At 53.2% G+C, this 12,219-nt stretch overlaps 1 protein-coding gene across 2 annotated transcripts in view; it reads left to right on the top strand.

Annotated features, from left to right (window-relative positions):
* Nucleotides 1–11,973, top strand: part of RPS6KA1 (ribosomal protein S6 kinase A1) — a 32,793-nt gene extending 20,820 nt beyond the window's left edge. Inside the window, exons 4-23 of one of the 2 annotated variants that reach the window (XM_059488548.1) lie at nucleotides 298–414; nucleotides 1,256–1,337; nucleotides 1,605–1,685; nucleotides 2,478–2,557; nucleotides 3,147–3,253; nucleotides 3,810–3,847; nucleotides 3,952–4,094; nucleotides 4,593–4,663; nucleotides 4,884–4,972; nucleotides 5,093–5,157; nucleotides 5,500–5,602; nucleotides 6,049–6,176; nucleotides 6,612–6,734; nucleotides 6,886–6,975; nucleotides 7,417–7,575; nucleotides 7,796–7,957; nucleotides 8,255–8,331; nucleotides 8,442–8,559; nucleotides 8,939–9,076; nucleotides 9,289–11,973. In XM_059488548.1, coding sequence (XP_059344531.1) covers nucleotides 298–414; nucleotides 1,256–1,337; nucleotides 1,605–1,685; nucleotides 2,478–2,557; nucleotides 3,147–3,253; nucleotides 3,810–3,847; nucleotides 3,952–4,094; nucleotides 4,593–4,663; nucleotides 4,884–4,972; nucleotides 5,093–5,157; nucleotides 5,500–5,602; nucleotides 6,049–6,176; nucleotides 6,612–6,734; nucleotides 6,886–6,975; nucleotides 7,417–7,575; nucleotides 7,796–7,957; nucleotides 8,255–8,331; nucleotides 8,442–8,559; nucleotides 8,939–9,076; nucleotides 9,289–9,411 — 2,094 coding nt within the window. In that variant the 3' untranslated portion in view covers nucleotides 9,412–11,973. Of the gene's footprint in view, nucleotides 1–297; nucleotides 415–1,255; nucleotides 1,338–1,604; nucleotides 1,686–2,477; nucleotides 2,558–3,146; nucleotides 3,254–3,809; nucleotides 3,848–3,951; nucleotides 4,095–4,592; nucleotides 4,664–4,883; nucleotides 4,973–5,092; nucleotides 5,158–5,499; nucleotides 5,603–6,048; nucleotides 6,177–6,608; nucleotides 6,735–6,885; nucleotides 6,976–7,416; nucleotides 7,576–7,795; nucleotides 7,958–8,254; nucleotides 8,332–8,441; nucleotides 8,560–8,938; nucleotides 9,077–9,288 lie in introns of both variants that reach the window. The other variant, XM_059488547.1, reaches the window with a different exon arrangement.
* Nucleotides 11,974–12,219: the final 246 nt, after the last annotated feature.

Raw genomic sequence — 12,219 nt, 5'->3', positions numbered from 1 at the left:
TGGCATAAACACTCCTGTTTTTGCTACCAGTGCCTCAAAAAGGAAGGTGCTTCTCAAGCACTCTTCTGAAATGCAGTTCAAAGCAGCTCCTGTGGTTGGGAGGGAGGGCTCTGTATTTACCTGGGCCTCCCTACCCTTATTGATTGCAGATGCTGATACCTGTGACAAGCACCAGCCTTTGTGGTTCTCTCCCGTGTGGCTCCCGTGAGTCTGGAGCTGCAGTCCTTGTTCCATGATCCCAGAAAGCTCCTTTCCCTTGCTCAGGAGTCCCTGCCAACCGTGTGCCCTCTGTTTCAGGGGGAAGGTGTCGTGCAGGAAATCAACATCACCCACCATGTGAAGGAGGGCTCTGAGAAGGCTGATCCCTCACAGTTTGAGCTCCTGAAGGTGCTGGGACAGGGCTCTTTTGGCAAGGTGAGATCACTTCTTCCTATGTGCCATGCCAGGCAAATTATTCTGGTGACGAAAGGAACCATCTCCAACAAAACCACTTTCCTGACTCCCAGGAATGTTCCTGGGCATGTTCCTCCCTTCCCAGAACTGCTGCTGTGTGCTCCAGGCTGGGTTTGGCCCCTGTTTATGGTCCAGTTTCCCTTCTGTGAAGGAGGAAGGAAGTAGCCTGTAGCTCTTATCTATTTCAATAATCCAGGTCTCACAGACCATCTGCTGACACATTAAATCAGCTTGCTGTCAGTCAGTTACCAGCTGACAGTGGGGGCTTGGACAGGACTGCGTGCTGCTGCCTGAGAAAATGCAGCAGAGGTTTTGTAGAATCAGAGAATAGCTGGAAAAGACTTCTGGGATCATCCAATCCAACCAGTAGCACTGCCAAGCCCACCACTTGCAGGTGGTGTCCTTTTGATGCTGCCTAAAACCAGGTAGAATGAGACACCAGGGAAGGGTAGGAGATAAAAATCCAGAGGATGCAAGACCTGAATAACAAGGAGTTGATCTGACTGACAAACCAGGAGGCTTTAGTGGTAAAGTGAAGCATCGGTGCCTCCAATCACAGCTCCCAGGCATCAGCCCCAGCCCCACAAGAACTGCAGGAGTCAGGAGGTGTGGAAGGCTGGAAAGGAGGAAAGTGCAACATGACACTGGGGGGTGAGAGAAGTCCACACACAGCACTTCCCTGGAAACCCCATGGGAAAGCTTGAGCTTCTTAGGGACACTCTGGGGTCTGCCACTTTGGAAAGCATCCAGCTCCTACTGCCAGTGTTTAGTACTTGGTGAATGTGGTGTTTTCCTGCCTCAGGTTTTCTTGGTGAGAAAAATAACTCCCCCAGACACCAACCACCTCTATGCCATGAAAGTGCTGAAGAAGGCGACACTGAAAGGTAGGAAGGAGACTCCTGCTGCAGTGCTCTGACCCTCTGTGACTTACAGGGCACTGGGGAAATGTCACTGCTGGCCTGGGGTGGGCTGGGTGAAACAGAAGCATCTTTTTCCCAGCAAAACATCCTCCTTTTCTTTCCTCTGTTTAAGAGCATCATGACGGAGGTGAGAAACACCTGGCTCAAGCAGCCTGGTGCTCAAGGCTGGGATGGGGCAGGACACTTGCCAGGGCCCTTTTCTGAGTCTGAGCTGTTCCTCTCTTCCCACAGTGCGGGACCGACTGAGGACAAAGATAGAAAGGGACATCCTGGCTGATGTCAACCATCCCTTTGTGGTGAAACTCCACTATGGTGAGTGGAGCTCCCTGGGGTGCTGGGAGAGGGGCTGCAGCTCCAGCAGACTCTGGCTGCCTTTCAACACAATCCCCTGAACAGAAATTCTTTTCTGGAAGGATCTGTGGTCCCACTGCCTGCTCCAGTTAAGGCTGCTTTTACTGCCTAGGGTTAGGGTTATGCCTAGGGTTCTGAAAACCACAAAGCCCAGAGCCCCAGGCACACTGCAGCTGCAAAAGGCATCCCAAGGGGAACACAAAACTGCCACAATATGGCTTCATCCACAGCTTTTTCCCTGGAATCAGCCTTAGCTCAAGGATGCTTTCACTGCCTAGGGTTAGGGTTACTGGGGAGCTGAGCATGGACTGGGAGTGGAGGTTTAAACATCAAATCCCTGGGATTAGAACATTAAGCCATGAAAAACTGAGAAAGTACAGCTAACTAGCTGAGCTGGAGTTCTGCATTGTTAGTGCCCTGACTCTGGGGAAGGCAAGGACAGCTTTGTTGCTGTAAGGTGACCAGCACCTCTCCTGGGAAAATAGCCCTTTCAGGAGGGCATCACTGGTGGAAAGGGAACCAGACCCCCATAAAATGAGGATTTTCTGCAGTGCCAGAGTGCTGTGAGGAGCTCCCATTTCAGCAGCAGGGACAGGCCATCTCCTTTACCCCATCAGCCCTACCTGCATTTGACCCAGGAACCACGCAGGGCATGTGCCCAGCTGGAGCCACTGGGATTTAAGTGATTAATGTAACACCACGGAGCCCTCCCTCAGTGCAGGGCTCTGATTCCTGCTCTGGCTTGTGTTTCAGCATTCCAGACAGAGGGGAAGCTGTACCTCATCTTGGATTTCCTCAGAGGAGGTGACCTTTTCACTCGGCTTTCCAAAGAGGTGGGTATGCTCTGGCATCTCGGTGGGCTGCTGTGGCTCAGCTCATCTCTGCTCATGGCCTGGAGAAGTAACTGACCCTTGCAGTCCTTGAGAGGGTGAAAGCTGCCTCCAGCCTGCTGCTAGTCCAGAGCTGGCACCAGGAGAGGGTGTGGTGGGAGCCCTGTGCTCCAGCAGAAGAGCAGCAGCAGCACAGGTGGCAGATCCACAGCTTCAGATGAGCATCTCCTAAAGAACAAGAATGAAAAGAAGGTCATTTTTGATTAGAGTTAAGGAAGAAATTGTTCCCTGTGAGGGTGGGCAGGCCCTGGCACAGGGTGCCCAGAGCAGCTGTGGATCCCTGGCAGTGTCCAAGGCCAGGCTGGACAGGGCTTGGAGTAGCCTGGGACAGTGGGAGGTGTCCCTGCCATGGCAGGGTGGCACTGGATCCATTAAGGTCCATTCTTGATCCAAGCCATGAGCAGTGGGTGAAGTCTGGAAAATTTAGAAAGGGCAGGAGGGAGCAACATGGATGTGGAAGGTCTTGCCTGGGTGCAGGGGAGCTGCTGGCATTGTAAGCCAGCACCTCTCTGCTTTGTCCCCCTGCCTGCAGGTCATGTTCACTGAGGAGGATGTGAAGTTCTACCTGGCAGAGCTGGCACTGGGACTCGACCACTTGCACAGCCTGGGGATCATCTACAGGGACCTCAAGCCAGAGAAGTACGTGTGGCCAGCTGAGGCAGGATCCCAGCCCTGCATCCAGCCCAGCCTGGAGTCAGGGAACAGCTCCCACCTTCCAGAGGGGCTGGAGGGTGCCCTGGTGCTGGACACGTGGGAGGTGCTGGTGCCAATCCAAGGCTGCTGCTCCTCGGATCAGTGATTCCAGCCGGGAGCTGTGTGTGCCACAGGCTGAGCAGAGATCCATGGCAGTCCCCAGGCTCCAGCTTTAGGCAGCTGGGAGCCTTCAGAGGGAGAAGGGACCAGGTGGGCTCTGCAGAGCCCACTCCAGCTTGGTTATCCTTGCCTGGGGGTTGTGGAGGTCAGAGGGAGGTGCCTCTGGGGCCTTTGGTTTGCTGTGAAGCCGAGGGTGTGGAGAGGAGGGAGCTGCTCCTGGTCCCACTCCTGTCTTGGTGGTGAAGCTTAAAGCACGGGGAGAAGGGACAGGTAACTTTGGATTCTGGGAGCCAAAGGATGATCTCAGACCATCCCTTGCTGTGCTTGTTCTCACTAGCCCTTACATAGACAGTAACAACTTGTTTTTCTATTCCTGCTGTAGCATCCTCTTGGATGAAGAGGGGCACATCAAACTCACAGGTAAGGGGCTCCACTGAGCCTTGGGCTCCAGCAAGGCTGGTTCCTGAAAAACAGAGCTGCTTGAAATGTGTGGAGCAGTGTGCTGACAGCTTTCTCTTGTGCAGATTTTGGTTTGAGCAAGGAGGCCATAGACCACGAGAAGAAAGCCTACTCGTTCTGTGGGACCGTGGAGTACATGGCCCCGGAGGTGGTCAATCGCCAGGGCCACTCGCACAGTGCTGACTGGTGGTCCTACGGGGTCCTCATGGTGGGTACCCTGCCGGGACTGGCAATGCCAGCTGCCCCTGCCCTGGGACACCAGACACGGCTCGGTGTGTCCTGCTGACCCCTAAAGAGCCCTAAGGGGCTGTCCAGGCCTCCAGCCAGGAGCGCTGGTCCCTGAGGCTGCTGTGCCGGGGGGTGCTGGGCTGTGAGGGGGCTGTGGGGTGTGTGGGATGCAGGGGGGGCTCTGTGGGGTGTGTGAGGGTGTCCGTGTCCACCCCAGCGCCGGGCCCGCGCTGTCAGTGCAGATCTGGTGCCACCGTCTGGCAGCTGCAGGATCCCAGGGCTCCGGCAGGAGCAGGCGCTGGCCTGGACACGTTCCCAGGCAAACCCTGAGAGCCAAGCTGCTGCTGGGAACTCGCCGTGCCTGTGAGCCCTGTCAGAGCCAGCCTTGGGACCCCTCACAAGCAGGAAGGGGCAGTGGGACCTGTGCAACCCTGAGCCTTGCTCAGATATGACCTCCCTTCTTCTCTTTCCCTCCCAGTTTGAAATGCTCACAGGGGCACTGCCCTTCCAGGGGAAGGACCGTAAGGAGACGATGACCCTCATCCTCAAGTAAGAGTTTGTCCCTCCTGTCTGCACAGTAGGGGTGTTGCAAGCGGGGGCTCTTGAAATTCTGTGGTGTTATTTGGCAAGTGGTGCCATATCAGCCATCCATTTAAAGGGTGCAGTGTAAATGCCAGAGAGATGATTGGGCATTTTAAGGGTGGAGGTGCTGTAGATGCCTTGTGGCTTTTCTTCAAACCTGCAGCTGATTGCATAACTTCCTCCCCAGAGCGAAACTGGGCATGCCACAGTTCCTGAGCGCTGAGGCTCAGAGTCTCCTGCGAGCCCTTTTCAAAAGGAATCCAGCCAACAGATTAGGTAAGACCAGGTTTTTTGGTTTCTGAGGTTCTCTGTGACACCTGGCTGTGCTGCCTCCCTGGCTGTGCCCTTGGCCTTGTTGGGGGTTCAGTACAACATGACCCGTGGTGGCTTTTGCAGGGTCTGGGCCAGATGGGGCAGAGGAGATCAAGCGCCACCCTTTCTACTCCACCATCGACTGGAACGTGAGTATCAGAAAGAGCAAATTTCTGCACCACTCAGCAACAGTAACACAGTTCTAGCAGCAGGAATAGCACAGTCCTGATGCTTGGCCAGCTATGGGAGAGCCACCAACCGCTGTCCCCATCCATTCCAATAACCCTTTCCAAAACCAAAATTCTCTGTCTCATACATGGGCTGCCCGTCACCTCCCTGAGCTGTAGCAAAATGCTAAGACACAGAGTTTCACAAAATCTCTTCCTGGCCCTCATTCCTCACCAGCCTTTGCACCCTTTGGGAGAAGGTGCCTGTGGGACCACTTCCAAGCTGTTTTTGCAGCTGTTTTTTGGGTTTTGTGTGTTTTGCAGAAGCTGTACCGCAGGGAAATCAAACCCCCTTTCAAGCCTGCAGTGGGCCAGCCAGATGATACCTTTTATTTTGACACAGAGTTCACATCACGGACACCAAAAGGTTTGTATGACTTGAGGCAAAGCCCAGCTTTCCTGTGAGATGTCACTCTGTGACTTCACACCAGGGAGTTTCCAGCACCAGCAGGATAAGGTTTCTGCACAGGGAAGGTTTAGGTTGGATATCAGGGAAATTTCTTGTCCCAAAAGGGTTGTCAGTCCCTGGCACAGGCTGCCCAGGGCAGTGGTGGAGTCACCATCCCTGCAGGGGTTTAAAAGTCATGTGAATGTGGCACTTGGGGACATTGGCAGTGCTGGGGGGATTGTTGGACTCACTGATCTTAGAGAGCCTTCCCAAGCTGGACAATTCCATGATTCTCTGTGGGATGTTAGGGGTAAACTCCATGCTGCTGGTGTGGATCCTGTCTGAAATAAATTACAGTAGCCCCTGGGAGCAAGGGGGAGGCTTCTGCTCCTCAGGCCCTTCTCGAGCTGTCTCTCCCACTGCAGATTCCCCAGGTGTGCCTCCGAGTGCAGGGGCCCATCAGCTCTTCCGAGGCTTCAGTTTCGTGGCAACCGGGTTAATGGAGGATGGCAAAGTCCACCCTCCCCAGCCTGCCCTGCATTCAGTTGTGCAGGTAAGGAATGGGGCAGAGGAACAGCTCTTTGGAGGTGCAGGGATGCTCCAGGTCTGCAGGGCCTCTGCACTACCTGGAGCCTGAGGCAGTTCTCTTTGGAGTTCTTGCCTTCTGTTCTTTCATCACCGACTGCCACACTGTGCACAGGCTGTCAGGGCAGTGTGGGGCTGTGGCTTTCCTGTCCCCAGGTGGATGTGTGCTGGCAGGGGGTCTGTAATGCCTGGGTTGGGCAGCCAAAGGCAAAGGCACCGTGCTTGGTGCAGGCAGCGTTGGCCCACTGACCTATATCTGCCTTGTTCTCCTCTCCTCCCGCTCCCCGCCGGGAGGAGAAGCTGTGGGATGTAGCAGACAGTCTGACAGCTCTCTCTGTGCTGCATTAACTCCTCATGTTGCACAAACCCTTCCCTGAACCTGTCCTGTGTGCCCTGGCAGCAGCTGCACGGCAAGAACGTCCAGTTCAGCGACGGGTACGTGGTGAAGGAGGCCATCGGCGTCGGCTCCTACTCCGTCTGCAAACGCTGCATCCACAAGGCCACCAACATGGAGTACGCAGTCAAGGTCCGGGACTTAAGTATTTGTAGAGCTAAAGAGATGAGGGAACAGAGTGGATACGGTACAGGAGCTCTGCAAGGCTCCAAACTCAGCTCGTGTGCTTTGTCCTGGCCCCTTCCCTATCTGTGGTGGCTGCAGTGTGTCCCTACTCTTGCAGGTGATTGACAAGAGCAAGCGAGACCCTTCTGAGGAGATTGAGATCCTGCTGCGCTACGGGCAGCACCCAAACATCATCACCCTGAAAGATGTGAGTGTGGCTTGGGAGACTTCCCCGTGCTTTGGTTTAGGAAGGGCAGGCTGGTGGGAGCAGAGTTCAGCCCCAGCAGGGGCAGCCCAGCGACCCAGCTCAACGTGTTGCTGTTTCTCTGTCAGAAGATGCCCACCAGAGGGTGCTGGGCATTGCCCAGGCTCCCCAGGGAATGGGCACAGCCCTGAGGCTGCCAGAGCTCCAGAAGCTCTTGGACAGCACTGCCAGTGATGCCCAGGGTGGGATTGTTGGGGCAGGGCCAGGAGCTGGATCAGTGATCCCTGTGGCGCCCTTCCAGGTTGGGATATTACATGATTCTGGGGTGGGGAAGCATCCCCAAAGCCACCTCTGCTGATCCCTGTCTGCTCCTTGGCGATGGGAGTACAAAAGGGAAGCTGTGGAAGCACATTTTGGTCACCCCACCCATGTTTTCTTTGGCAGGTGTACGATGATGGCAAGTACGTGTACCTGGTGACCGACCTCATGAGGGGAGGAGAGCTGCTGGATAAAATCCTCAGACAGAAATTCTTCTCGGAGAGAGAAGCCAGTTCAGTCCTGCACATGATCTGTAAAACAGTGGAGTATCTGCATTCCCAAGGGGTGAGTGTGGTATTGACTGGTTTCCTGGAAGCTCCCTGGCATTACACTGTGCTCCCTCTCCTCCCAGGAGTAACACTGCCCATCATGACAATTATTTCTTGCTGGTGTTGCCCTCTTGGCAAAGCAGATGTGGGGCGAGGGCAGGGGATGAGTGACCTCAGGCAGCTTTCAGACCTTTATTTTTGTGGGGTATGAGCACTGCCCTTTCTTGGCTCCACAGGTGGTCCACAGGGACCTGAAGCCCAGCAATATCCTCTACGTGGATAAATCAGGGAACCCTGAGAGCATCCGAATCTGTGACTTTGGCTTTGCCAAGCAGCTCAGGGCTGAGAACGGGCTCCTCATGACCCCCTGTTACACAGCAAACTTCGTGGCACCCGAGGTGAGCACCCTACTGACCTGAGACCCTCCAGCAGTCCCCTTGTCCCTCCCCTAACCTGTGCTCCCACCTGGCAGGGTCTGCCCTGTTCCCATCTCCATCCCGCCTTGGAAGAGGCAATTACAGAAATAACACTTGTAGTAATGAATCTATTTTGAATCCTGATATTTTAGTCCCAGACTTTGCTGTTCTGTCCAGCTCTGGAAGCTTTGCATATGGACTGCACCCAGGTCAAGCCCCTCTTCTGAAATGAGCTCAATGACAGGAAGCAAACACACTTTTTTCCCTTTGCTTGTTCAGGTCCTGAAACGCCAAGGCTACGATGAGGGCTGTGACATCTGGAGCCTGGGGGTCCTGCTGTACACGATGCTGGCAGGGTAAGGCAGTGGCTGGGGCTGTGACCCCTGTCCAGGTGTGCTCTGTGGGGACAGCTGTGCCTCTCCTCCTGCCTGGGTCAGTAAGCCAGGGCTCTGTCCTCTCTCCCCAGCTGCACTCCCTTTGCAAATGGTCCCAGTGACACTCCAGAAGAGATCCTGACACGGATAGGAGGAGGGAAGTTCTCCATCAGTGGGGGCAATTGGGACACTATTTCTGACATGGCCAAGGTAGGGTTTGATATTTGTTGGGGTTGGGGTTGCTGTGAGGCAAATATACAGCGGGTTGGGGAGGGAGCACACAAGAGAGCGAAGAAAACCAGCACTGCAGCTTCTACCCTACACAAGTTCCTCACAGCAGGTTTGTTTTAGCTCTGGCTGTGATATTTGCATGGAAAACCAACCTCGTGCTTGACCCATGTGGGGTTTGCTCTGTGTTCTACCCCCTAGGCCTGCCAAAAACATATTTCATACAAAAAGACATTGATGCCTGGGCACTTTAAACTTGGCCTCTGCATTTAAATCCTAATCTGGGGGCGTACACACGTGGGGTTTTTGCATTTAAATTATGAAATCTTCTAAAGTCTGACTTTCCAAATGATGCCTGTAGGATCTGGTATCAAAGATGCTCCACGTAGATCCTCACCAGCGTCTCACAGCCAAGCAGGTCCTGCAGCATCCTTGGATAACCCAGAAGGACAGTTTACCCCAGAGCCAGCTCAATCACCAGGACATTCAGCTTGTAAAGGTACAAAATCTGGAGTGGGAAACCAGGAGGGAAGTTTGGAGAGGTGTGAGCCAGGGCAGGCAGTACAGACAAGCAGGGGTTTTGGGGAGGAAAGAAAGGGGAGATTCTTTAATGAAACAAGAAAGATGCTTCTGGCTTTGTTTGTGGATGTGGCTGCTCTGGTCCCATCTCGTAAACCATGAGTCTGAAGTAGTTCTCCTGCACCTCTCCAGGGTGCCATGGCTGCCACGTACTCGGCGCTGAACAGCTCCAAGCCAAGCCCTCAGCTGAAGCCCATCGAATCCTCCATCCTGGCACAGAGGCGGGTGAAGAAGCTCCCCTCCACCACCCTGTGAGGCCCCACGGTGCAGGAACAGCCCAGATTTTGCACACCTACGGAAGAGGGGGACAGAGGACGGGCAGGGTCTGCACAGGGGCTCCCCTGGGAACTTGCTCTCAAGAGGCCAAGTGCCTTCCTGCTCCTGAAAGACTGGCTCCTCCTCATGTGGACTGATCTTTGCTGAAGAACTTCACTGTAAAACTTTTTTGATGTGTAAATTGTCGATTTATAAAGAAATCCATCTGTGTATATGAGAACTAGAATGTATAACTGATGTCAAGTGGCACTAAATGCAGCTCTGATTCACCCTTCCCTGTGTAGGACCAGGTATTTGTTGTTACTACAGCATTTCTTGGAACTGATCCTCTCCAGCTCCACAGCAGCCGGAAGACTGTGTCACACTTGGGGTTTAGGCTTTGGGGCTTTTCCTCCCTCAAACCTTTGGATGCATTTCCCAAAGCCAGCCCTGCGGCCTCCCAGCCAGCAGCACTTGTGTCCATGAAGGACCTTCCTCCCTTCTAAGTCCTGTGTGTTTGTTCCATGTAAAGTGGATTGTGCAGCCTCTGTTTTCCCTCTCTCCCGTGCTCCCCCAGCCCAGCCAGCAGCTCAGATCTCTGAACAAAACCCACCACGTTTTTTCCAAGCCCTCCTGCAGATGCTCAGCAGGCCAGGACACCTCCTAGATCTGGCTCATTCCTTCCCTCTGCTCTCCTATCTCCATGCTGTCCCATCACTGCCGAGTTTGTCACCTGTGCAGGGAGGGTGACGACAGAACCTCCTCCCTGGCAAACCTTTGGGCTGGCTCTGGCTGCTGCTTTTACTGTGTGGGGTTTTCCTTCCCCTCAGTAGGAACCTCTGAACATCTGAAACGTTTATTTTTTAATTTAACTTTGTTCTCCAGCCGTGACTCAGGGTTTCTTTCTGACTTGTACAATAAATGCGGCATTCAGGGCCCGTCCTGTGACTGACTGTGAGCTGCAGAACCAGCGACCCCCGGCGTTCCCCGGGCATTTCCGCCCTTCCCAGGTTGTTCCTCCGTGCTATGCAGGGACAGTGCTCCTTGGCTGCCTTCTGGAAAAGCTACACAGCTTTTTACCAGGCCCTGAAAGCCAGCAGTGCTGCTTAGGGCAGCCTCTCGTGCTACCTTTTCTCAGTGGGAGGTGACCAGAACCAGTCCTGGAATGAGGCAAGAACCAACAGGAATGGGAAATTTCTTACTCAGGACACTTCTGTGCTTGTAGAAACCAACACTTGGAGACAAACTGCTAGGAATAAATAGCCACCCCAGTCTGACCTGCAAGGAACTGCCAGAGCTCCATGGTTCCATGGTGGCAGTTCCTGGGAGCAGCAGGATTGCTACAAGGGCTGCAAACAGAGCTCAAGGATGTGACTGGAGCAAGCAAAGGTTCTCATGTCAACTTCTGCTACTTTTAGCTGATCATGTCACAAGAGAGGAAACTTGGTTTTTTGTTCAGTCCTAGCTGGCTCTAAAATGGAGAATTCCATAAAAATAATTATGTGAGATGCACAGTGCTCTTCTCCTGTACCCTCATCCAAGTAGGTCCTGTGAGCAGCCAGTGAGAAGCTGAAATAGTCACAATTTCTTTCTCACTGTATTCCAAGTGCAGCCTGACTGTCCAGTGCTTCTGAGAGGAGGAGGCCAGCCCCAGTCCACAGTGGATCTGACTGGTATTGCCACCAACCCCAGCAGACAGGAATTTAATATTTTGCTGAGATTTGGGGAGGGAGAGACTTCACCACCCAAAATGCCTTCCTTAAAAATACTTGTGGCATGATGTTCCCTACACCTCCACAGTGACTCTTGTGCCAGTGCTGTGCAAATGGTAGGTGCAACCTGCAACCAATACAATAATCATTTTTTCTGCAGCTGGGCTCAGTCCCTTTGGGTGTTGCAGAAACCTCCACAGATTTTCAGAATATTTCCTACATTGCATTTCAAGGGAAGGTCTGGGGTGGTGGATGGGTTGGATGCCAACCCACTATGGGTGGGTGGGGTTCAGTGCTCTTAAACCCTGGGGTTTAGGGGGTCTTAAACCAAATACTTGTCCTGGTTTGGGGGATAACTGGTTATTTGTATGAGACTGCAAATGTTTTCAAACATCAGTCAGGAAAAACATTACAGCCCTTGCTGAATCCTCCCTGTGATGTGCTGGTGTGAGGCCAGCTGGGGACAACTCAGGGGTGTGGGGACAAGCAGGTGCAGATCAGTGTGGGCAGGGGGAGAGCAGCCTTCAGCTGCTGCAGGTTCTGCCTGGCCATGAGATGATACCTGGGGTGTCAGACCCCAAAACCAGGAGCATCAAACCCCTCTGCCACCCTCGGGTCTCCTATCTGAAGAAATTTGTGCTTGATGCAGCTGGAGCTTCTGAAACCCTCATCCCCTTGGAGAACAGAGAGAACAAGAAGGGCTACACCTTCCTCTCCGGGGGCTTTTAACCATGTTATTCTGAGTTATCCATAAGTAAAATAAGCCTTGATTTTTAGTTCCAGATCAACCAAGTGCTGTTACTTTTTTAATTGCAGTGCTCAATAAAATTGGACTTGTCAATTTTCTGTATATGAGAGCTTGTGTTTGTGACGGTTTGGGCTCTCTCCTTCCTTTTCCACTTTTGTCCGGACCTTTGCCAAAGTACTGTTGTCATAATTAACTGAATTGCATTATTTGAGGTGAAAGTTGGGTATCTAATGCCTACTGGGGGCGGTGAGAGACCAAGTGATTTGCTCTTGCAGGAGTTTTGGGTTGTTCAGCTGTAACTTGGGAGAAAGAAGATACAGAGTATATCACAAATTGTCTTGGTTTAAA

Source organism: Ammospiza nelsoni, chromosome 25 (assembly GCF_027579445.1).
Source record: "Ammospiza nelsoni isolate bAmmNel1 chromosome 25, bAmmNel1.pri, whole genome shotgun sequence".
NCBI lineage: Eukaryota > Metazoa > Chordata > Aves > Passeriformes > Passerellidae > Ammospiza > Ammospiza nelsoni.
Note: the sequence above shows the minus strand (reverse complement) of the source record. Positions and strands in the feature narration are given on the sequence as shown.